Source organism: Molothrus aeneus, chromosome 6 (genome assembly GCF_037042795.1).
Source record: "Molothrus aeneus isolate 106 chromosome 6, BPBGC_Maene_1.0, whole genome shotgun sequence".
NCBI classification, from domain to species: Eukaryota; Metazoa; Chordata; class Aves; order Passeriformes; family Icteridae; genus Molothrus; species Molothrus aeneus.
The window spans coordinates 39526183-39548115 of NC_089651.1; the positions used below are offsets into that span (position 1 = coordinate 39526183).

The 21933-nt window shown below is 53.8% G+C and overlaps 1 protein-coding gene across 3 annotated transcripts; it reads right to left on the bottom strand.

The window, feature by feature from the left end:
* Positions 1 to 1331: 1331 nt before the first annotated feature.
* SYNDIG1L (synapse differentiation inducing 1 like) lies at positions 1332 to 19171 on the bottom strand. 3 transcript variants are annotated; one of them, XM_066551682.1, is made up of 5 exons: positions 19046 to 19170; positions 8225 to 8332; positions 6004 to 6459; positions 4649 to 4786; positions 1332 to 3049 (listed from the first exon to the last, which is right to left on the bottom strand). In XM_066551682.1, exons 3-5 carry the CDS (start codon positions 6430 to 6432, stop codon positions 2891 to 2893), a joined length of 726 nt encoding a protein of 241 aa, XP_066407779.1. In that variant the 5' UTR covers positions 6433 to 6459; positions 8225 to 8332; positions 19046 to 19170; the 3' UTR covers positions 1332 to 2890. The 3 variants fall into 3 exon arrangements, with proteins under 3 accessions (XP_066407779.1, XP_066407777.1, XP_066407778.1); XM_066551680.1 differs by lacking the exon at positions 8225 to 8332 and having other exon boundaries at positions 19046 to 19171; XM_066551681.1 differs by lacking the exon at positions 19046 to 19170 and having other exon boundaries at positions 8225 to 10069.
* Between the last annotated feature and the right edge of the window lie 2762 nt (positions 19172 to 21933).

Genomic DNA, 21933 nt, shown 5'->3' on the forward strand with positions numbered 1-21933 from the left:
CTGCTGCTGAGCTGAGGGTCCTGGTTGGGAGAGGGACCCCTTCTCTGGGAGGACAGGAGGAAGGGGGTGAAGAGTCACTTCTTCCACACCCACTGGTAGTTTAATTTAACCTTTTTTTTTTTTTTTTTAAGCTCAATCAAATTTCTGGAGCTTGAACCTTCCCTGACTGCTGTGTCTTGTTGCCTTTTTGCTTCCTTCCCTTCTGCTTAGGCAGCTACAGCAGATGCTGTGAGTCTATAATAAGTTATTCAGCAGTGATCATGCTCTTCCTTGGATTTAAATTTCCACATGTTTCCCTTCAGGCTGTTTCCAACTAATTTCTGCATTTGCATAATACCCCCCTTAGGGATGCTCTGGCACAGCCCCTTCTCCCCCACTTTGACAAGTTCATCAGGGATTCAGGCTATTAGTGGAAAAGACTCTAATTCTGTTGGCCCTTTAGCCTGCTCCTTCCCCATGCAGCTCCAATTAAAAAAAGACAAAGAAGCAGTTTGGGGTTCAGAGGCATGGGCTGCCCATGGGAAGTGGGCTGAAGACTGCTGGACCCCCCACCCTTAGAAGCCCCTGGAGGGAACCAGCTGGAAGAATTACAAATTCAGAAGCAAATGCTGTATTTTATTGTAGATTCTGGTCTGGCAGCCCAAATAATTTTGTCTCAACCAGAATCAGCAGGGACCCCCCCACCCCTGCTGATTCTGGGGTACTTGAAGGGGAGAGATGAGGAGGGCTTTAGCTGGGACAACACTGAGCTGGGGTGGTAGGGCTGATCATCCCTGCTGCAGATGCACCCACAGACATCCCCTCTCCTGAAATAATGCTCTTGCTTGGTTATTTGGAGGGATGGACATCCAGGAAGGCTGAACACATGCAGTAGAGGGGAATGAAAACCATCACATGGGTGCCAGGTGAGTCTCCCCCTTATTACTCTTCTCCAACACCACCTCATCTCTTTTGGACATGCCAGCCCTTCCCTGCAAATTCTGCCTCTCTGTCTGCCATCAGAAGCAAGATCTGCTTATTTCCTCCTGATGTTTGTATTTTTCTGTCCCTCTTCAAGCAGATTTTATGCTTCTAATACACACAGATGCTCCTGTCCCTAATTCTTGTCCAACTACACAGAGGGGGAAAAAAGCCTACACCACCATCCTGTTCTTGGTAGTCTTTGCCCACTGTGATCTACACTGAAATACACCTCCCTCCAAGATACCCAGACACCAGATAGATTATAACTTCCTTCAGGAACAGCATAAACACCTCCAGGTTTAAGTGAGTGTGGGACTCTCGTGAAGCTCGCCTCTTTGATAGCCAGCTCCACATTATTACAAACAGAGTCTTTTCTCCTGCTTTTTTATTAGTTCTTCCATGTTAAAAAACATAATGGGAACTTTCAGACCAGCTTCTGTACAGGTCTCTGATGCACTTCTCTCTTTTATGGCTCAAGTACAATGGCAATCTCAGACATTAACATGCTTCTTTAGGATGAAATGTACATTTGAATGGCACCCAGCTGGAGGAACATGCTGCATCTCTTGCAAAGCTGGCTGCAGCCTGCCCAGAAACTCTGGGAAGGGAGTGAGGGATGCCCAGAGTCTGCCTGCAGTCTCCTGCACATGGGGAAAAGAGGCAACAGGAGAGCCAGAGAGAGGAGGGTGGTCAAAGGTGGATGCTGGAGAGTGGGGGGTGAGGCATGGCTTCTTAACTCCAGCCCTTTGGGGCAACCACTGCCTTCATACCCACTTCTGAAGCATTTAATGTGTTGCTGACAATATACAAATAGGCAAAAGTAAGATGTATGGCAGGGGGTGCTTGGTATTTCCTTGTTACCAGAGGCTTTTGGATGGATGGAGATACCTCTCTCCAAGGCATGGGAAGGAGTGTGTTGAGGTCACCCTGTGTCTCAGGCTCCTTCCACGTCTCCTCCTTCTCTGGATCTTGTCCCCTCACAAACAGCACTCCCACCCCAGATTCTGCAGGTTTTGTCAGCCTTTTCTTCCCATCCCTCTTTGTGTGCAGGGCCCTGACCTAGCACAAGGAGTGGAATTCTTCAAGGCCAGCACACCTCCCAGGACACTTCTTAGGTAGAGATTTCCATTACAAAACTTTTGAGGGCCCAGCACTCTGGGATGGCAACCTTATGAGGGCTCTGACTTGGGATCATCATGGCAGTCACTGTTAACACAGAGGAAACCTTGCTGTCTCTACCAGCTTGTGCCAACAATAGGAGAGATGGTGTGCAACCACCAGCCTGCCTTCCTCCTTGGGATGTTCTCCTGTGGATCAGGGGCCTGTCTGCAGAGGGATGCAGAGAGCATGCCTGTCGGTCTTGTCCATGCTCTGTCCTCCTACTTCACTGCAGCTGAGGCGTCAGGCCACCCCATGGCACTGAAGTGGGAATATTGTCCCCATCACAGATGTCTGGAGACCCCACCAGGACTCTGGCCTCCCAGAAGAAGCAGCAGTCATTCCCTGGCACCATAACCCCTCTTCTCCCTGTGCGTACCCTTCATGGGCCAAGCCTGGGCAAGGGATGGATCTCCCAGCTGTGGGGCTGAGAAGGGAAGCTGTAGCCCCCGACTGGGGTGGTTGCACCAGCCCAGCAGCAGCGTGTGGTTTCTCTCCTGCACATCTTCCACCAGGCAAATGTGCTCCTCCTTGTCCCAGCAGCGGGGCTGGTGCTCAATTCCCTGTTGTTAGACGGTCACATGCCACAGCCTCAGGGAGAACAGGAGTCCACTGTTTGTCTGCAAGAGGAAGAAACCTGCACAGGACATTCATGCTGGGGCCCTGCTGTGCAAGCAGCCCTTGCAGGCCCCGGTGCTCTGTGCTCCGCAGGAAAGCTCAATCCCAGCAGGGTCAGTGGCCAGGGATGGCAGTGACATGCAGGTGGCAGCTACACGTGGCCCCCTTTGGAGAGATAAGCAATCAGTGCTACCACCACCCCGATGTACACTCCTGTGCCAATGGTGATGGAGAGCGCCGCAAGGAACAGGGCTCGGCGGGAAGCTGAGCTGGCCAGGTGAAAATCTCCTTTGGAGACAGCCTTGCTGGTCTGGAAGGAGAAGAAATGCTTGTTGCTCACAGCTGTACCAACCTGGCCTTTAACCAGCATGCAGTTGTTTCATTTCTGAGTCAGTGCTTTGGGCCACTGCACCCCATGGAGGCTGGGAACAGACAGCAAAGTGTCTGTCAGTCTGGGAGGGCTCAGAACAGCAGTGCCACCTGCACACATTTCCCTGTGGATTTTGCCTCCAAGGGAAGCATGGGCTTCAGCTACTTGTCTGAGAGCACCCCTCTGGGCACACAGCCAGAGCTGTGAGAGGGTGGCTGGACTCTTGTGAGACCTCAGCGCATGGCATGATGGCTGTGTGGTACTGACCAGATACCAGTGCACCCTATACAGAGCTCTAATGAGAACTGCCTAGGCTCAGGGAGCTGACTCTTGATGGCATGGTCTGTTGGTCCAGCTCTGTTGCCATCTGATTTTTCCTGCATGGGGTTTTCAGCTGAAGCCTATTTGCTGCTGAAGGGCTGATGAAACTAGCAGTGGAGACAGATCCTTATCTCTCTGGAAGAGTATGGCAACTTCCAGCTTCTCTGAGTGCTCAGGGCATATCCCAATATGCTCTTGTTACCTACTACTTGAGTTCAAGTTTCCAGGTGGGCATCAATGCACTCAATGTACAAAGACAGCAAACAACGATATGGTCCTTGCCTCAGTGAGTGAGCAAAGGGGGTAGTTATAGAAAATGGAATTAAACTGCCCCACCTACATCACCACATGGAGAGTGCACTGTGCTATCTTGCACTATGCGGAAAATGTGAAATCAACTGCTCCTTGGGGTCCTAATTAATTAATGCTTCCCCTGCCTCTCACCAACTCTGTGCCAGGAACTCATGTAATATATTTTTCCACCTCTGTTCCTATCCTCTTGATTTAACTTCTTAATGCCTCCTCCCATCTATTCTTGGTACAGCAGCATCTATGCAAATGTGGAGTAAATCCTCTGGCTCTGCATGAATTATTCTGGGTCAACAGCAGTGTAAGTGAGCCCAGGCTCCAAGCTGAGTCCTCAGGGACACAGCAGTTTCTGTGAGCTGCTGCAGCCTGAGGGCCATTGCCTCTCCAGCCTCTGCCAGCCTGGCAGTGGTCAGCCAATGTGCATCAGAAACAAGTGCAAGAGAGGAGCTGTAGTGTGATACAAACACCAAGCTCCCCTTTGCCTCCAGCCTCCAGAGCAGCCTGGCTCCTCTGGCATGAGCTGCCTCAGTCTGGGTCATGGTGTAGAACCTTCACATTACTGGAGAATGGGAGGACAGGTGGGAAAATGCCATTTTCCTGAACCTAGCTGGAGGGTGAAAAGCTGGGCAAGGGGCCAAGAGGAGCCCCAGTTCCCTAAATAACAGCCAGAAAACCCAAAGGAAAAGCCTGGCCTCCAGTAACCCACACCAGAAGTGGAGGGGTTCCAACCCCACAACAATTGTGGAGACATCCAGGAGCACCCTTTGTGTCAACCCTCAGAGTGATGGCCGTGGCACAGAGATGAGCCCCAGATTCAGAAAGGTGCTGGTCACCTCCATGGGCTGCGGAGGCTTTCAGGGCCCCTGCTGTAACACTTGGCACATGCAGGCAAGCAAAGGGATTCCTTACCCCTTGGGAGAAGTAGAAGGCAGCAATCCCCAGGGGCCAGAAGCAACACAGCATGGAGAAAAGGGCTAAGCCCAAGTGGTCCCGGGGGGGCAGCATCAGGAAGTGATCCTCGCTTTCGCTGTCACTGGAGGAGTCGCTCTGCAAAACCAGATGGATTCAGCACATGCCCACCTGCCCATGCCACTCTGCAGGCTGCATCTCAGCACCTCGCCTCCCAGCTCCCCCTCTCTCCTGATCCCATCACATGTTCTCATACAATTCCCACTGGCACATTCAAGGAGTAAATTTCAGAAATATTTTAGACTCTTCAGCATGGTTTGATGAGGAACAACATAGCTCAGCAAATTGGATTCTCGGCTCCCTGCCAGAGCAAATGCTGGGGGTCTGGGATTTCCTTGCATTAGAGAGAGTCTTAAACTGAAATATCTTCAGCTTTGGCAGAACTGACTGTTTGTCAGCTTAAACAAACTTAAACAAAGTGACTTATCCCCATTAGAGTCTAGGAGATCAATATCTTGCTAAACTAATTTAGGAAGTGAGGGAAAGCATTTGAAGTGGAGCCTCCATTGCAGGGCAGCATGCCCTGTTCCCTTAGTGAGTCACTGCTCAGTGGCTGTGGGGAGCCCTCTTGCCTTTGGACACTGCTGGGCCAGCCTCAGACCACCCTGCAGGTGATGTGTCTTGGTGGGGAAGGGACACAGAGGTGGGGACATCCCTGCTGCTGTCTGAACAGGCTGCGTCACCCACACCAAAAGAAGCAGAGCTGTGCTGGGTCATCAGGCAGCAGCTCCAGTGGGCTCTGGGACCCTCTCCCACCTCTCAAGATCCTGGATGATGTTTCCCAGCCTTGGCACCACTGTTCAAGCTCAGCACAGCAAGGAGGCTGCTTTGTCAGCTCTCATTCTTCCTGTGCAGGATTCATCTTGTCTTTATATCTATATATATAAAGCTTTCTCTCAGCTGCTGCCATCACACATGTGAATTTTGCTGTTATGCAAGAATTGCTGTTTCTCTTTAGCTCGAGTGCCCCAGCAGCAGGCTGCCCTTCTCAAAGCATTCCCATTTCCCAAGGGTCCTGCAGAGACCCACATCCCTTTTGCTCCCAGCAGCAGGCAGCCAGGCTTCTCTTAAGGAAGCTGACTTCCTTCTGAGGCCAGCAGTGAGGAAAAAGGAGCAGAAATTATAAGGAGGAAAAAGAAATACTGGGGGCACAGGGAGGCTGGTGAGGCAGGAGATGGTAGGATTGTGGGGGGAGTTCAGGGTAAAGAAGGGAGAATAAATTCTCAAGAATTTGAACCAATGTCCAGAAAGAATGACCACAGGAGTTTAGTGCCATCCTACCTGTCCAAGCTCACCTCATACTCCTGGAGCTCCTCTTCCTCCACCTCATAGGAAACAGTTTGGATACGGATGTCACTCTCTACCAGGCAGGACCCTGGTGCCTCTTGCCCTTCAGGAGCTTCAGATGAAGACTCTTTGCTCTCTGTAAAAGTGGTCTCGCAGCTTTCCATCTTGCTGTCCTTGGCCTTGAGAGCAGTCTCATCCTTCACAAGGATGAAACTGGGGCCGTACAAAGCCTCAACAGCCAGCTGCAGGGAACTGGCATCCAGCAGCTGGTGAGTCCTGGCACCACCAGTGTTTTGGAATATGTAGGAATACAGTTTCCCTTGGCAGCGATGGCTGGGGTAGTCCTGGCTGTGGTGCTGGTGGTAAGAATAGCTGCTGCCCAGGTGGCCATTGGGCTTGGCCAGGAGTGGGTTTTGGAGCTCACGCACGCTCTCCATGCTGCTGGCGGTGCTGGGGGGGAGATCCTGCAGGAGCAGAGGGGTGGGAGAGAGTAGGCTGTTATTTCAGCAAGGCAGGGGAGCACAAAAGCACAGCCAATGTCAAGAGGCTAGTGGGAACAGAAAAAATTGGCAATACTGGAGAAAACAAGACCCCTCCCCACCTCTGCACAGCTTGAATGCTGTGCTATCTCCTCAGGTGGCAGCAAGATAAGGATGCAACCCTGCAGTAAGGTTATCTGATTCAGGCTGGATTAGCATGAGGACTTGCTGTATCTATAATGCATCTTAAGTTGGCCATGTGCAGCCTGACAGGAAAGGACCTACTGCATCTTTTCTGCTGGTTCATAATGTGTGCTGTGACTGACAGCACAGAAGTAGATAAGAGACTGACAATCATTCAAGGAGCCTCCCTGACTTCCCAAAGTAGAGGGCTGCATGGCGAATTATATCCCACTGGACATTACACATAGACCTAACTGGCTTTCAGGTGCATGGGAAGTTCTGTAGGACTCATCCAAGCCTGAACTGGGGCTGAAGCGAGTGCAGTGAGCTACCAAGGGAAGCCAGGGGGCTGCTGTGAGGATATGGAGGTGGTGTTTAGGCTGGGGTGGGAGTGCTGGATGCTCAGCCAGCTGTGAGGAGGAACAGAAAGATGTGGACATTAAAGGGGAGACTCCAGGCAGTTTGGTCATCCCTTTGAAATGATGAAATTTTGAGTAAATGATCCATCACATCAAAGTGATGTTTAAACCAGCTCCACTCCTGGGTACAGAGGCAGCCAGACATCCTTGGCTCTGGGCCAGCAGCTTCAGAAAATGCTGAGTCCAGAGGAGATCCTCAGCTACAAATGTCAACATGGATTTCTTCCTCAGGGAAATTCACCTCCCTCTCCCTTCCTCCATTTCAGAGTACTGAAGGCTTGTACTGTTCTCTTTTTTTTTTCCCATGAAAATTTTTCAGATGAAATCTTTCCACCCCTTTCCTTCAGAGGAGCATTTACTATTTTGGTTTCCCAACCCACCTTGGAACAAAGAAAAAGTACAGTAAAATATCAGCATTCTCAGGAGAGAGAAACAATTACTTTGCCCTCTTCACTCCCTGAGCCCCAGGTTCTACAGTCTCTTTAGCATTTTCCCAGCTCCCAGACCATGCCACCTTATTGCCTTGCAACCTCAAATGTTCTTGTTCCCCTTAGAGACCTGGGTCACTGACTCCTCTGCAGGATGCTGTGCAGCAGGGTCACACTTCCTCCTGCTGTAAGAGTCCCTGAGGTGCACTAGGTTTTCTGACAGACAGCACATCATCTTGGGTTTAAATCTCAAGAGGAAAATATAAATAGAGCAACTGAAGACTTTAAAAACTGAAAAGCCCAAGTGGTCCTGTTTGCTTGGCCAAACTCTACCACACCATGCAGATGGAGAGCCATGCATGGTTTTAAATAGACCTGTCCATTGGCTTTGTTTGGGCAGTGGTCATCACATTTTGGAAATCTGCTCAGGAAAATGGAACTGTTCAAAAGCCCTCTCGTGCTGCTAAAACACTGTGCATTTTGGTGAATGCCCTTCACTTCTCCCTTCCTAAAACCATTCCCTGCCTTCCACAGTCTCCCACCTTACTTATAAAGCTGGTAGTGGCTCGTGCAGCAGATGGCCATTAAGTATTTTCAAAATATTTAAGGGAGATGCATATTTATAGCAAAGATGGTTTTATTTTCTGCACTGACACGGAGAAGCTCAAAGCTACATCCCAGTTTTCAGACAAGGAAACCACAATCCTCTTCTTTGCTTACCTTAACATGCAAATTAGATTTCTAATAAAATAACCTATTTTTTAACAAAACTGTAAGGAGAGTCACCAAGTGTCATTTGAGAGCAGCAGCCAAAGCAGGAGCCCAGAGCTAGGGAGAGAAAATTGACAGTTTTAGTACAGCGTCCATGCCTTATTTCAAGAAATGATTCTGGCAGCAAGCTAGGGTAGGAAGGAATGGGATCTTGCTGAGAACTGCTGAAGGGAGTCAGTTCCAAATGTGCTGAGGAACACCAGCAGAGGGACCTCGGGCAGGCTGCTGGCCCTGGGCAGCAGGTGCTGCCTGTGTGGAACCTGCTGTGCTTCTCATGTGGGTCCTCAGCAACAGGCTGGAGAAGGAGCAGAGCCGCACAGAAAAGCCACACGTTCACAGCAGCAAGCACTGGGAAACAGAGAGTGGGAGGGGGAAAGAAGGGAAAGGAGCTGGAAGGAATTGGAAACCTAAAAGGCAGTTTGGGAAGTGCCAGGGAAGCAGTGTGGGAGGAGTGCATCTGTGCAGCTGGACTGCTGCTGGACGTGGACTCTATTGAGTCCCAAAGGATGCTAGAAGGGCTAGTGGGAGATGTCTCACTGACCTGAGCTCTGGGGAAGAGGCAGCAAGGGCTTGCAGGCAGCAAATGTCCTAGGGTGAACATACCTTGGAAAAGTAACAGTGTGGGTAGCAAAAGAAATCACAGGAAAAAACTCCTCAAGTATGAGGAAGTCTGTGAATGTGGGCTGGGCAGGGCTGAGGCTTCATCCCAGGGAAGTGGGGTGAGCTCCAACCTTTCTGGTCCCTCAGATTGTCCTGGAGCTGTCCTTAGAGCAGAGCCAGGATCTTAAGCTGCTGCACAAAGCATGGACAGGGCAGGGATACAGCTAGAAGGATTTCGCCTGTGCAAGTCCTGTACCCTCCGGAATTAAAAAAGATTTACCTGTACTAAAGTCTCTTTTCCTTGCTGCCTTCCACTCCTGGGAGTTGGGGCTCATGCTCTCACTGGGAGACTGCAGGGTCAAGGGAAAAGGGCAGAAGAAAATCTCACAGTGCTTCTGATCAATAAGCAAGGGAACCACCAATTGCAGCCTTCGTGCCCAGTCCTGGCATTTGTCAGCAGTGGGGAGGGGACAATGAGGGCCAGTGTCACAACATGCTTACAGCAGTGTGCTCAGCCCTGCTGGAGAGCAGCCAGGCTGAAACCTTCCTCTCCAACAGTGGTGAAGGTGTGAAAGGATGCCAGTCCCAGAGGGGTTAGAGATGCTTCCCCCTCCTCAGTCACCGAGATCAGCACATCACACAGAGGCTGTGTACAGAATGGTCTGGGTTTGCAGGTCCTGACAAGGGCCATCAAGCCTCTAGAGATGACATTAGAGAGGGAATGGCAGAGAGGGTGAGGCCCAGCCCTGCATGCACATGTGCAGGGAAGGAGAGAGTCAGACCAGCCCTTCAGTTGTCCCCAAACCCCACTTGGGTTATCTGAATCCTACAGGGAATTTAGCTACATAGGGACTTTAAAAAGGAAGCCTAGTAATAAAATAAGCCTGGTGAGAAAGAAAGCCTGTTAATAACCAAGCTTGGGGAAAGAGGAGTGAAGTCAGAAGATGAAAGCAAGAACACAGTAAAAGACAAAATTGTCAAAGAGTGGCCATTGATTGCCAGCAAGACTGGATAGCATCCATCAACCCCATGGGGCTAGTCTGGGCTGTACTGGCAGCAGGAAATGGAGGTGAGATGCTGCAGGGTGCACAGGGGGGATGCACACACACACAGATGTGCTGCTGGGTGCACAGGGGGGATGCACACACACACAGATGTGCTGCAGGGTGCACAGGGGGGATGCACACACACACAGATGTGCTGCTGGGTGCACAGGGAGGATGCATACACACACACAGATGTGCTGCAGGGTGCACAGGGGGGATGCACACACACAGATGTGCTGCTGGGTGCATGGGGGGGATGCACACACACACAGATGTGCTGCAGGGTGCACAGGGAGGATGCACACACACACACAGATGTGCTGCTGGGTGCACAGGGGGGAGGCACACACACAGATGTGCTGCAGGGTGCACAGGGAGGATGCACACACACAGATGTGCTGCTGGGTGCACAGGGAGGATGCACACACACAGATGTGCTGCAGGGTGCATGGGGGGGATGCACACACACACAGATGTGCTGCAGGGTGCACAGGGAGGATGCACACACACAGATGTGCTGCAGGGTGCATGGGGGGGATGCACACACACACAGATGTGCTGCAGGGTGCACAGGGGGGATGCACACACACACAGATGTGCTGCAGGGTGCACAGGGGGGATGCACACACACAGATGTGCTGCTGGGTGCACAGGGGGGATGCACACACACAGATGTGCTGCTGGGTGCACAGGGGGGATGCACACACAAGCATACACACACACCTTGGGCACACCTGGGAGGAGGCAGACTGCGGTGCCCTCGTTGAGCTGAACCATTGCTGCAGCTCTGCTGCTGCCTGACAGCTGCTGGCTCCCCACCGAACTGCCTCCCCCTGTGCACGGCTGCTCCTGTAACCAGCTGGCTGAGCAGGCCCCCACGCTCCCCAGCCTGGCTGCAGCAGCCCCCAACAGAGTGGGAAATGCACAGCTGTGTTGTGTACTCTCAGATTCTTAAGGCAAATGCTGGGTAAAATGAGCCAAAATAAGGCACGAAAATAAAGAGGTAGCAAATTTAGCTTTGTATTTCACAGATCTCACCTCCACACCACATCCCCTGAGGCAGTTCTCAGAGGGACCCTTGGCACAGATGCTGGCTATGATAAGCCAGCTAATGATGAATTAAGTAGCTGTTCCAGGAATCAATCATCATTTAATTGCCCTGTCAAGCAAACACTCTGCCTTGCTTTCCGGGCTCATTAGCAGGTTGTGGCTGTGGTGCATGTCCCCAGACTCCAGAGAGAGAAGGTTAGCCCACCCTGGCTGAAGGCTTTCCCCTTCGGGACAGCACCAGGGGAGGTCAGGGCCCTCAGGCATTGGTGTCCTGCTGCACTGCCATGCCCTGGCTGGTCTGAGGGCAGGGGACAGCGTGAATGCCTGTTCCTGATCCAGCTGATGTTAAGCAGCACCATGGCCAGGTACAGCTGCCATAGCCCCAGGACAGATGTGGACCCACACCTGATGGAAGAGGAAAGTATAGGAGATTTTTTGAGCACCTGTCCCTGGGCCCAGACCTTCCTAGAAGCTCTCAGGAGGTGCTTTGGATCTTCTAAGCAGAGGCCCAGGTCCAGTCCGGACACAGTATCTCTGCCTCAGGGCATCCGAGCTTGTGATGCTGCTGAAGAGAAAACCATCTCACAAGAGCTGCTGAGAGGCAAAGGCACAGCATTGCCTGGGCAGCTGTCATTTTGGAAAGTGGGGGGACGGAATGGCTGTGAGAGCTCATGGACAATGTGTCTGGCAGGAGTGGACCAAGCCCCCTCTCAGCCATAGGAGCCCGTGCAGTAGCGTGGATCCCTGGCATGTCCCAGCCCTGAGCCCTGCAGGGTGAACCACAGCTCAAGGGGAGAAGGAAGTGCTTTCATCAGCCCCACAGACATGATTGCAGAAAGCAGTTTGGCTCCAGTCAACACTGAAGCACTCCCATGGGTGCTTGTCTGACACCACTGCTTCTGGCCTGGGCACAGGACAAGCATGTAGATTGAGGGGCTGCTCATCCCCGGGGTGTAACAAAGCCTCCACCAGTCGTGGGAAAGGTTGCTGTGGCATCAGGTGAGGTGGCCTGGGGGCTGGAAAGGTCAGAGGGGTGATGTGGAGGAGGCAGATCTCAGTGTGGGGCAGGAGGGAAGGGTGGTGAGACATGATGGCCCCAATGGGGGTGGCAGAGATGGTACCTGGAGAAACAAAAGAGCACAGTAGGGAGAGCAGTGGGAAGGGAAATGGTGGGTGAGAAGTGTGGGGCAGGGGAAGCAAAGTGACATCTGAGCCAGGCAGAGAACAACCCTGGCCACCAACATGGAGAAGAAAAGGGCTATGAAGCTGATGGAGGGGAAAGAGCTGGTGAGGACCAATGGAGGGAAGGAAGAAGGTGACACAAAGCCTGGACTTGGATTAGAGAGAGGATAGCTGAGGCATTTGTGATGTAGAGAATCTGATTCACACCTTTGATGCAGCTGGTTTGATAGAGCTGGAAAGGAGTGAATAAAACGCTTGTTCTGATCTCCTGACAGGTGGAAAGCCAGTACCAAAGGGCTGCTGGCTCCAACAGAGACTAAATTGCTCTGAGAATTGGGATGCCATGGGCTGCTTTTCAAGGATCACAAGTCAAATTGGGCAATTTCCTGGTGGAAACTGGGTCTTTATTGTCTCTGATAAAAACGTTTCTCTGCAGCAGTGTTCTGACCCAGCTATGCTCAGAACTAAGGTCCTGCTCCTGATGGTAGGGAGCAGCAAATCCATCCCTGGGGCTGGCAGGGAAGAACTGGACTGGTTTTGGAGAAGCCGTTCCAGGGGCTCTCCAGATCTGGGGCTCCCACCCCTCTCTGTCCCCAGCTCCGGTGCCAGCAATCCGGACACACTGCCCGTGCGCATCACATCAACAGGGGAGCAGCGGAAACTCCATCGCCTCCAGGCAGCATTCCCACAACACCCGGCTTCACCCCGGGCGTGCCTGCACACACGCAGGCTGTGCGGCGCCCCAGCGTGGTCGTGGCTGCCGTGTCCCCCGCCCCGGCCGCGTCCGGCGCTCGCCAGGCGGCCACGGCCACCAGGTGTCCCCGGCGCGCCGCGCAGGGCCCACGGCGCCAACAGCACCGCCCCGCACCAACAGCACCGCACCAACAGCACAGCCCCGCACCAACAGCACCGCACCAACAGCACCGCACCAACAGCACAGCCCCGCACCAACAGCACCGCACCAACAGCACCGCACCAACAGCACCGCACAGCCCCGCACCAACAGCACCGCACCAACAGCACCGCACCAGCAGCACAGCACCAGCAGCACAGCACAGCCCCGCACCAACAGCACCGCACCAACAGCACCGCACCAACAGCACAGCCCCGCACCAACAGCACCGCACCAACACCACCGCACCAACAGCACCGCACAGCCCCGCACCAACAGCACCGCACCAGCAGCACCGCACCAACAGCACCGCACCAGCAGCACAGCACCAGCAGCACAGCACAGCCCCGCACCAACAGCACCGCACCAGCAGCCCCGCACCAACAGCACCGCACCAACAGCACAGCACAGCCCCGCACCAACAGCACCGCACCAACAGCCCCGCACCAACAGCACCGCACCAACAGCACCGCACCAGCAGCACAGCACAGCCCCGCACCAACAGCACCGCACCAACAGCACAGCCCCGCACCAACAGCACCGCACCAGCAGCACAGCCCCGCACCAACAGCACCGCACCAACAGCACAGCCCCGCACCAACAGCCCCGCACCAACAGCCCCGCACCAACAGCACAGCCCCGCACCGCCCGCACAGCCCGCGCACTCCGCACCGTGCCGCACCAACAGCCCCGCAATGCCCCAACTGTCCCACACCCCCCTAGGAGTCCCGCACATCTCGCACCGCCCCGGCCGCTCCCGACCCTCAGCGCAGCGCGGCCGGGCCGGCGGCTGTGGGCACAGCCTGGGTCCGGTGCCGGTGTGCCCAAATCTCTGGGGAAGGCTACGGCGCCCCAGCACCCCACGGCTGGCGCTGGCTCGTCTAGCGAGGGCACGGCGCCGGCCCGGGGCCGGAGCTCACCCAGCCGGCCGGGATGCGCCCCGCCGTGCCCCTCGGGCAACAGAGGTACGGGAAGGGCTCATCGGGCCGGCGACGCGGGAAGAAGGAAGCATGGATGATGATGGAAATAAAGCACATGGTGGTGTGGGTGGCTAGGTGTAAAATTAGCAGGTTTGGACTCTCTCGGCATGGCCTTTTTTAAGCAGGAGACGCAAACAAGTAAATAAGGCGGCTGTCGGAATTTCTGCAGGCTGTTCTGTGTACCTGGGACCAGGGAGGAGAGCAGGCAGGGTCGGGGGCCGCTCCTGCGGCTGGTCCGGAGCTGGAGGGCAGCAGAGTCGCCATGGGGTGCCCAGATGAGGCACAGCAGAGTGGGTGACCTGACTGGTATCACTGGGCCAGGGAAGTGGACCAGGACAGGATCAGGGATGGGCAAGTTCTGAAGGTTCCAACATCCACAGTGGGACAGTCCTCAGCCTCAGAGCACTCCCGATGGGTTTGCACTCAAACAAACAGCAGCCCTGCAGCACCCTCAACAAGAAGCCTCTGCGAAGGGCTTTAAAGGGGCACATGACACCAAACAAAGCTGATGCATTGCTCTCACCAGAGGCTTCTTCACTTTCCTGTATGGGGACCCAGCAGGGTTGCTGGGAGGCAGTGGAAGTCAGGGCAATGACTCCCAGGTGTTGTCGCTGCTGGGACTGTCAGCATCCCCAGCCCTTTGAGGCATTAGCCAGTGAAGACAGTTTTGGAGGCTGTTGGGCTTTCACTTCTCATCTGAGCCAAAAAATACCAGTTGAGGGTCAGAGGAGACTAATTCCCCTGCCTGCTACAGCATCTAAATCACTGTTCTGGAGAAACATGAGCTCAGACTGGGTCTGGGATTCAACCTTCTCTTCCTCAGCTCAGGACCACCCTAAGGAATTACACTAAGACTGCTCTCTGGAGAGAGGGGCATTGGCATTCTGCCCTCAGTGTAGAAAACCTACTTGGAAAGATCCATGTATGCAGAGGCACTGAGAACCAAACTCACTGACACCTGGGCTCCAATGCTTCCAGCACAGAGGCAGCCCAGCCCCTTGCCCCAGATCAGGCTCCTTGCTCAGAGTGCCCAAAGGAACAAGTATCCCACTGGACTGCTCACAGAGGTCCTTCAAGATGTGTTTACTATCAAGACATTCTCTCTGCTGCAGGAAGATGCACAGAACCTCTTGCTGGCAGATTGTAATTTTGCTCATGGCTGATTTTCCTCTGCTAATGACTACAGTCCTCGATTTCACATTAAGTTTTCTCCATCACTATTTATACCCAGTATTGAACTGAACACAATGGTTATCCTAAATGGCTCCATGCTCTTCTCCAAGTAGGCACTTTTACCCAGACCCTTTTCTCCAGTCCCATCATCTCTGCTTCAAGGCTCTCCTGCTCATGAGGTCCCACAGGCCAATCATGGCTGGTGTTATTATGGGACCCTGCACCCCATTGTCGCCAGAGACCACTCTGAGAGCATCAATGCCCTGTGCTGGAGCAGACCTGTGCCTCATCTCCCCTCCAGCTGTGCCTCCTCCCTTTGCCCTGCAGCCCAGCCTGGGACCACATGCAGGTCTGCATCCCAGGGATGATCTCCCTTCAACATCCTGGCACCCAGCACAGCAGTGGTCAGGCAGATGGGACCTGCCTTTCTTCCCGGTGAGAGACTTGCACCATCCAAGACCAAAATGGGGACAGGGACGTAGCACTCAAGGTGGCAGCAGTTGTTGGGGACACAGAAAGATGTCCTCCCCTTCACAGCTGTGTCTTGCTGATAGAGCAGCTTAGCCACAGCACCTAACTCCATGCTCACATCTCCCTGAAAATCCCCGTTATCAATTGAAGCTGGCAATGTAAAGCGTCTGTTAAGGACTGCTCATTTGTCTCTGTTCAGAACATATCTGTACTCAAATGATTCATTAGCACCCTGAAGGCTGGTGCATGCAGCACCCTCCTCTCCCCACTGCCCTGTTTATTTTATCCATGTCTCCCTGCCTTCAGCTCAGGGCTATTTCCACCTTGCTTACTGTGTCCTGATTCTCCTGGGGATTCACAAGGCTCCTTTGTGGTTCAGATGTTTAATTCATCTGCCAATGATCTGCTCTCTCTTTAAAAATGAACTTAACTTGTGGAGATGACACTTTTCTAGCTTACTTTTCCAAGCCCTAAGTTTCCAATTATCAGCAATAAGATGATTTCCTGGTCCAGCAAATAAATGGATTGCTGTCTTCCCATCTGGCAAACATCTGCAGGCCCAGACAAACTTCAAGGTGTTAAAATTATTACTAGGGTCAAAAAGTGCAATCCAAACCAGATGCTGAGAGTCTCTTCCATATTCCAAAATTCCATATTGCCAAAGAATACTCAAGTGGAGATGTGCCCTCTGAATCTGAGGAGGGGCAGTTCACACTGGTTTATTCTATTGTCAGGAATATAATGAGAGGAAAGGCAGAAGCTGCCCCCAGCCATCCCACAACTGTTGTCCATCCCACAACTGTTGTCCATCCCACAGTATCGGACTCCAGGATGATGCAGAGGATCAAGGCTCTCCTGCTCATGAGGATAGTGCTCATGAGGATAGCAGAGGATAGTGCTAAATTTTCTTCCATATAATATGGAAATAAAGCTGTTACAAAACAATATCACATTTTCTTTTCCATGACCTGGTCAAGTTGCCTTGCTGATGCGCCTCTGGACTGCTCCATCATTTGCTGTATGGATGTTTTCCATTTCCTCCTGGGCGATCTCTCTTCCCAGCCCATGACACCACCCCCCCAGGAGAGGACTCAGCTTGCTTCTTGCACATCCAGAGGCACAGTGTGTTGAAAGAGGCAGCTGTGCACGGGGTGAGCTGCACTGTTGGTCCTACGTGGGTTGAGGGAGGACATTCTGCTCGTGGTGCTTCCCTCCCAGTATGTTGCTGCTGGGTGGGGACCCTCTTGTCCTTCCCTGCCTCCATGGAAGCCTTGGAGAGCAGGAAGGATTTGCAGAGAAACCTCTGCCCAGTTCAGGAGCAGCATCAGTGTGGCTGTCACACAAGGCATTGAATCTCTGATGTGCCTTGGGCTAATTTTTCACACCAGCTGTTGAGCTTCCAGACACATAGCTTGGGGACAAATCCTGCAACCAGCTCTGGTTTTCAAAACATACCTGGAGTCTTTTACTTCAAAAGGAAGCTGGTTTAGATAATGCACCCAATAAACACTGGGGATCATTGTAGCCTTCCCTTCCAGGCTGAACAAAAGTGTTTGGCTTGCTGTCTTTTTCACTTGACACAGAAACAGCCATAGAAGGACAATTTGGAGGAAACCTGCAACACATTATTTTTCCTCTCTAATGCTGTGCCTTGGCCCTTCACTCCGAAAAGCCAATCATTCACTCCGAAAAGCCATCTCCACCTCTACAAATAGAGAAATTCTGTCTAAAGATGTTGCCTGAAATTACCACCCTGAAAGCAGCAATGGAGTTGCAGCTCCTGCGAGTGGTACCTGCCAGTCACAGGCTCAGGTCCAGAACTTTGGAAAATAGGCAGGAAAAGGGGGGCAGAAAGGGCAGAGCTTTGGACTACCTAGTGAAGTCAAAGATGGTCCTGGGAAGATGTGAGTACATCCCAACGCAAGCACAGGGGCTGTGAGGGGCACAGACAAACCAAAGTGGCCTGAAGTGCCCATGCCCATGCCAGGGCCCCACAGACTGCTCTGCCATAAGCTCCTGGACTGGGCAGGGATTGGCCCTTTTGGGGCTTGCTCCAGGGAGCTTGTAGGTGGTAGAGGGAGATTTTAAGGACCAATTTTTTTCTGAGTACTTGGTCACTTCTCTGCAAGTGATGATGACGTCTGCAGGCTGGGCTGAGGGCAGGAAGGAGTTGTGTACCATGCAAAAGCAGGGATCTGCTGTACAAATTCACTGTGCTAGAGCTGCAGCAAATTACTCACTCTTTAATAATGGTGTTTATTACCTGCCTCTGACGGTGGCTCAGGGAGACAAAGTGAAGTGGATTCAGCTCCCCAAAGCTTCAGCTCTGCCAGCTGTTTTTATGACACAAGAAACTTTTGCCAGAGAAATGCAGTCATTCCTTTTTGGCTTGGGTAATTTCTTCTCATGACAATCCACAAAGTAACCAGCCACTATCCCTCAGAGACCAAAGCTATTTTTTTCCTTGCGGGTGGCAGGCAGGCTCAGACCCCACTTCTCTAGTTTCCCCTGGTATTTATATAGTGCTACCTTTCCTTCTGGGAAAAAGGTTTTTACTGGTGGCAGATCCAAGCTAAATGAAAGGGGAATTTATCTTTTTCAGAAGCAAAGGAAGCAGCCCAGTAAAATGGGTTTGGGAGAGCAGCATGGCTTTTGCGAAACCCACAGCAGCTTCGGAGAAGGAATTATAAACAGGCACTGGGTAGAGAAGGAAAGTATTTCTCATTGAAACTCCTGAACGAGTGGCTTTTTCTCCCATACACAAAATGGGAGGTCATCCTCAGGGCTACAGGGAGATAGTGCTGCTCAAAGAAGGGGGGTGCAGCTCAGGGAAGTCGTGTCGTTGGCACAAGTCACGGCACCCTCAGCAGCTGTATGTGCCCAGGTGCCCGGACTGCTCCCCTGCCCAGCTGCATCCCGCCCATGGCCGGCAGTGGCGTGGCTCCCGCCGGCTGCTGAGGCTTCTCAGAAGAACAAAACCACCCCCAAACTTCAGCCAGCGGCGAGCTGCCACCCGGGGAGGGAGTCCTGAAGGCAGCCTGGGTCCAAGGTGTCATTGCAATTGCTCTGACATATCTGGCCTCCAAAACTTTGGTTGAAATCCTTACATTTTGGCCACCCCAGAGCCTCTGACGAGGTAATTTGTCCCGATTTCTCCAGGTTGTAGCCTTTCATTTTTACATCCCCCAAGGTATTTTCTGACCCCCTGGCGCCAACTCGAGCTCGGCGCGAGGCTGCCTTTCCCTGGGGACGCGCTGCCATCCCACCGGAGCAGCCTGGGGACGCTGGGGATGAGCTCCCGGAGCCCCCGGGAACGCCGACCGGCCCGGGTGCCAGCGGGGGTGCCCCCACCCGAGAGCCGTGCGCGGGTCCTTACCTGCGTGCCGAGGGAGGGCTCACCCGCCAACTTGGAGCACCGGCGGCGGGAGTGGAGAGGCGGCGGCTGGCATGACGGCGGCCGGCAGCGCTCGGCGGCCCCGCCGCGGCCTGTGGCCGGGTGGGCTCCCGGCGGCCCTGCGGCGGGCCGGGCCGCGGCCGGGGGGAGCGGCGGGAGCGCGGAGCCCCGGGCGGTGCGGGGGGCGGCGGCGCGGAGCGCGGCGCGGGGCCGGCGGGAGCGGCTGCGGCCGGACCCGCTTCACCTCCGCAGAGCCGCGCTCGATCGGCGCTGCTGCGATCAGCGGCTCGAGGGCTGGCCGAGGGGAGCCGCGCCGCTGCTCCCGACGTGACTGCTTCTCCTGCTGCTTCCGAGAGCACGGCACAAACTCTCTCCTTTCTCTCCGGATCGCTGCATTTCCCAGGGCACAGCCCTTCCCACTCCCCCAGCGAGGGAAAGACCCTGGTGGTGCCAGCCAGCAGAGTTTAAAGGAAAAGGATAAAAGCTATTTCTCGCTGCCCGAGCCGGTGCTGCGGGGACCGGCAGCCCGGCCTGGGGGCTGCACCCCAGGGACAGCCAGCTCGTTTGCTGGCTCAGTCAGGTATTTTTCTGCCCTGCTCCGTAAGAATCAGGGTGGCAGGCTGATTCGCTCCACACACATCTGGGCATCGCTCCGATTAGTGGAGGTAACCCGGGTTTGCACCAGCACGGCAAGAGTCAAGACCACAGCCTCACCAGCCCATTCTTCCCGAGCCCCTTTGCCCCCGCTCCCCCAAATGTCCCGGGGAGCTCGTGATGCTCCCTCACGTTTCGGCAGCTCCCTGAGCCCTGTACCGATGCCCTGCTGTTCCTTAACTCCCTAGATGTCCCCCTAATGGTTTTCCGCACCTCAGGACCACCCAGCCCCGAGACGGCTGTTGCAGATATACACACGCGGCCGGAGCCTGGTCTAGCCACAGCGACCTGCTCGAGCGGCAGAGAGCCGCCCGCCTTCAGCATCCTCAGCGCTGCTGTGCCACGAGCAGCCCGTGACAGGGACACCCAGGTGCGACCCTCAGCCGCCCGTGGCCACCAGCAATACTGCCCAGCTGTCACCCTCTGCAGCCCACGGTCAGGCTCCCGTGGGGCTACACTGTGTCTTCTCAGCACAACGTGACTTTCTGAAGGTCCGGGCTTGTCTCTAACACCTCCCAGCTTCTTCCAGGAGCTGAACTGACAGCTGACGGGCTATGTACCATGGCAGCTGGGTCTCATGGTCCCATTACCCGAGGGGCTGGGCACTGGCTAGGGAAGATGGGCAGGGCAGCCTCCCCTCTGCTCCAGCTCTCTCAGATAGCTGCACATCTTTCCAGTAGCAGCAGAGACACCCTTCTGAAAAGCTAAAAGGACTGAATTACGTGGGCTAACAACAGGACTGAAATACATGTGTTCCCCAAGGAAGCAGTGACAGGTGGCCAGCTTTCCCTCCCTGGGGGTAATACCCGTGTCCCAGTGTTGGCAAGCCAGCAGGTCTGGGGAGGATTTGAGCCCAGAATGCAAGCCCCAGGCTGGGGGCCTCAGCAGGGAAGCTGTCTTTGAGGATGTCAGCCAGAGCACAAAGGCTGCTGCTATGAGCAGAGTGATCTTCAGGGAAAACAGGTCCCTGTGGCCAGACACAGCCAGCATAGTTTGAGGGGAATCTAAGAAGGAAATGGTTGTCCCCATGTCTCTAGGGAGTGGGACAGACAGGAAAGGGCTAGGGGAGAAGTAAGGAAGTCATGCATCTCTGCCAACCTAGGTCTGTCAATCCAGATTAGAAGAATGCTTTGGAAATGGCGTCAGGATGTGACTTGGGACACAGGAACAGAGCAGATGACTTGTAGGGGTTCCTTCAGCCCTGCTGACTCCAACTGCAGCAAAGTCCCAGCAGATGCGAGGTAAAGGTCTGGCTGTGCACACCTCAAGATACAGTGTGGGGCTGGGGTGAGCTGCAGCCCTGTGAGGAAGCAGGGGAGTCAGTGGGACTTGCTGTGGCACGGGTGGGAACAGAGAGGGTTGGTGACAGTCACCTCACCTGAGACAAAGTCGCCATAAGGGCCCTGCTCATGTCCTTGGGAGCTTGTGGGGATGAAGTCACCACTGACTGCCTCCTTCCCAGTCCTGCTGTTTGCCTCAGTTATGAGATCCCATGCAGCCCTGTCTAGCCAGCATGGGGTAGAGTAAAGGCAAAGAGGCCCCATTCCTCAAGGACAGCCTCTTGGCAGGGATGGAGAGGCTGTGGAGTTATAGGGAAGCAAGACATGCTCAAAACCCCATCTCTCCCTGTCCTGTGGGAGCATGAAAGAAAAACTCAATTGCTGGATGAAGCATCTTCATGCCTTGCTAAAGCCCAGAGAGCTTTGTTGGCTTTTCCACATGCAGAAGGCTGGGAGCATGGAGGATAGCTCTCCCAGGGGCATCTCTGCCACAATGGTGTGCATGGTCACCTCCACCACAGCTGTCCCTGCACAGTTCTGGCCAGCTCCTTCCATCAGCTGGGGATGGCTGCTCCATCCTTCACCAGAGCCACGCATATCCCTGGAGTAATGTGCAGGTGCAGCAGTTGCCTGGCCAGGCAGAAGATTAACCCTCACCAACTTTTACAGATATACTGCTTAGCAGCAGAGCTGCAGCACTGGTTCTCCTGCTTGAACAATGAGAAGGTGACATTATCATCCCAAATCAAAGCCCCTCTGACCTCGGGTGGCTCCGAGAGAAATGTATGCATACACAGATATGTACAGGTTTGTGGAGGCATGGGAAAATCAGCCTACATGGTGTGGTTTGGGGCTTTGCTTTTATAACCACAGCCATTCAGTCCAGATCTGAGATGGGCAGTGTCCCTGGGAGGTGACATGAGGCAAGAGGCTGTG

Coding starts and splice junctions, on each gene's coding strand:
- SYNDIG1L (XM_066551680.1), bottom strand. CDS start 6,432: ATGGAGAGCGTGCGTGAGCTCCAAAACCCACTCCTGGCCAAGCCCAAT. Junction 4,787..6,003: donor AGGAGCTCCAGGAGTATGAG/GTGAGCTTGGAC, acceptor CTGGTTTTGCAG/AGCGACTCCTCCAGTGACAG. Junction 3,050..4,648: donor CCTTCTACTTCTCCCAAGGG/GTAAGGAATCCC, acceptor TTCTCCTTCCAG/ACCAGCAAGGCTGTCTCCAA.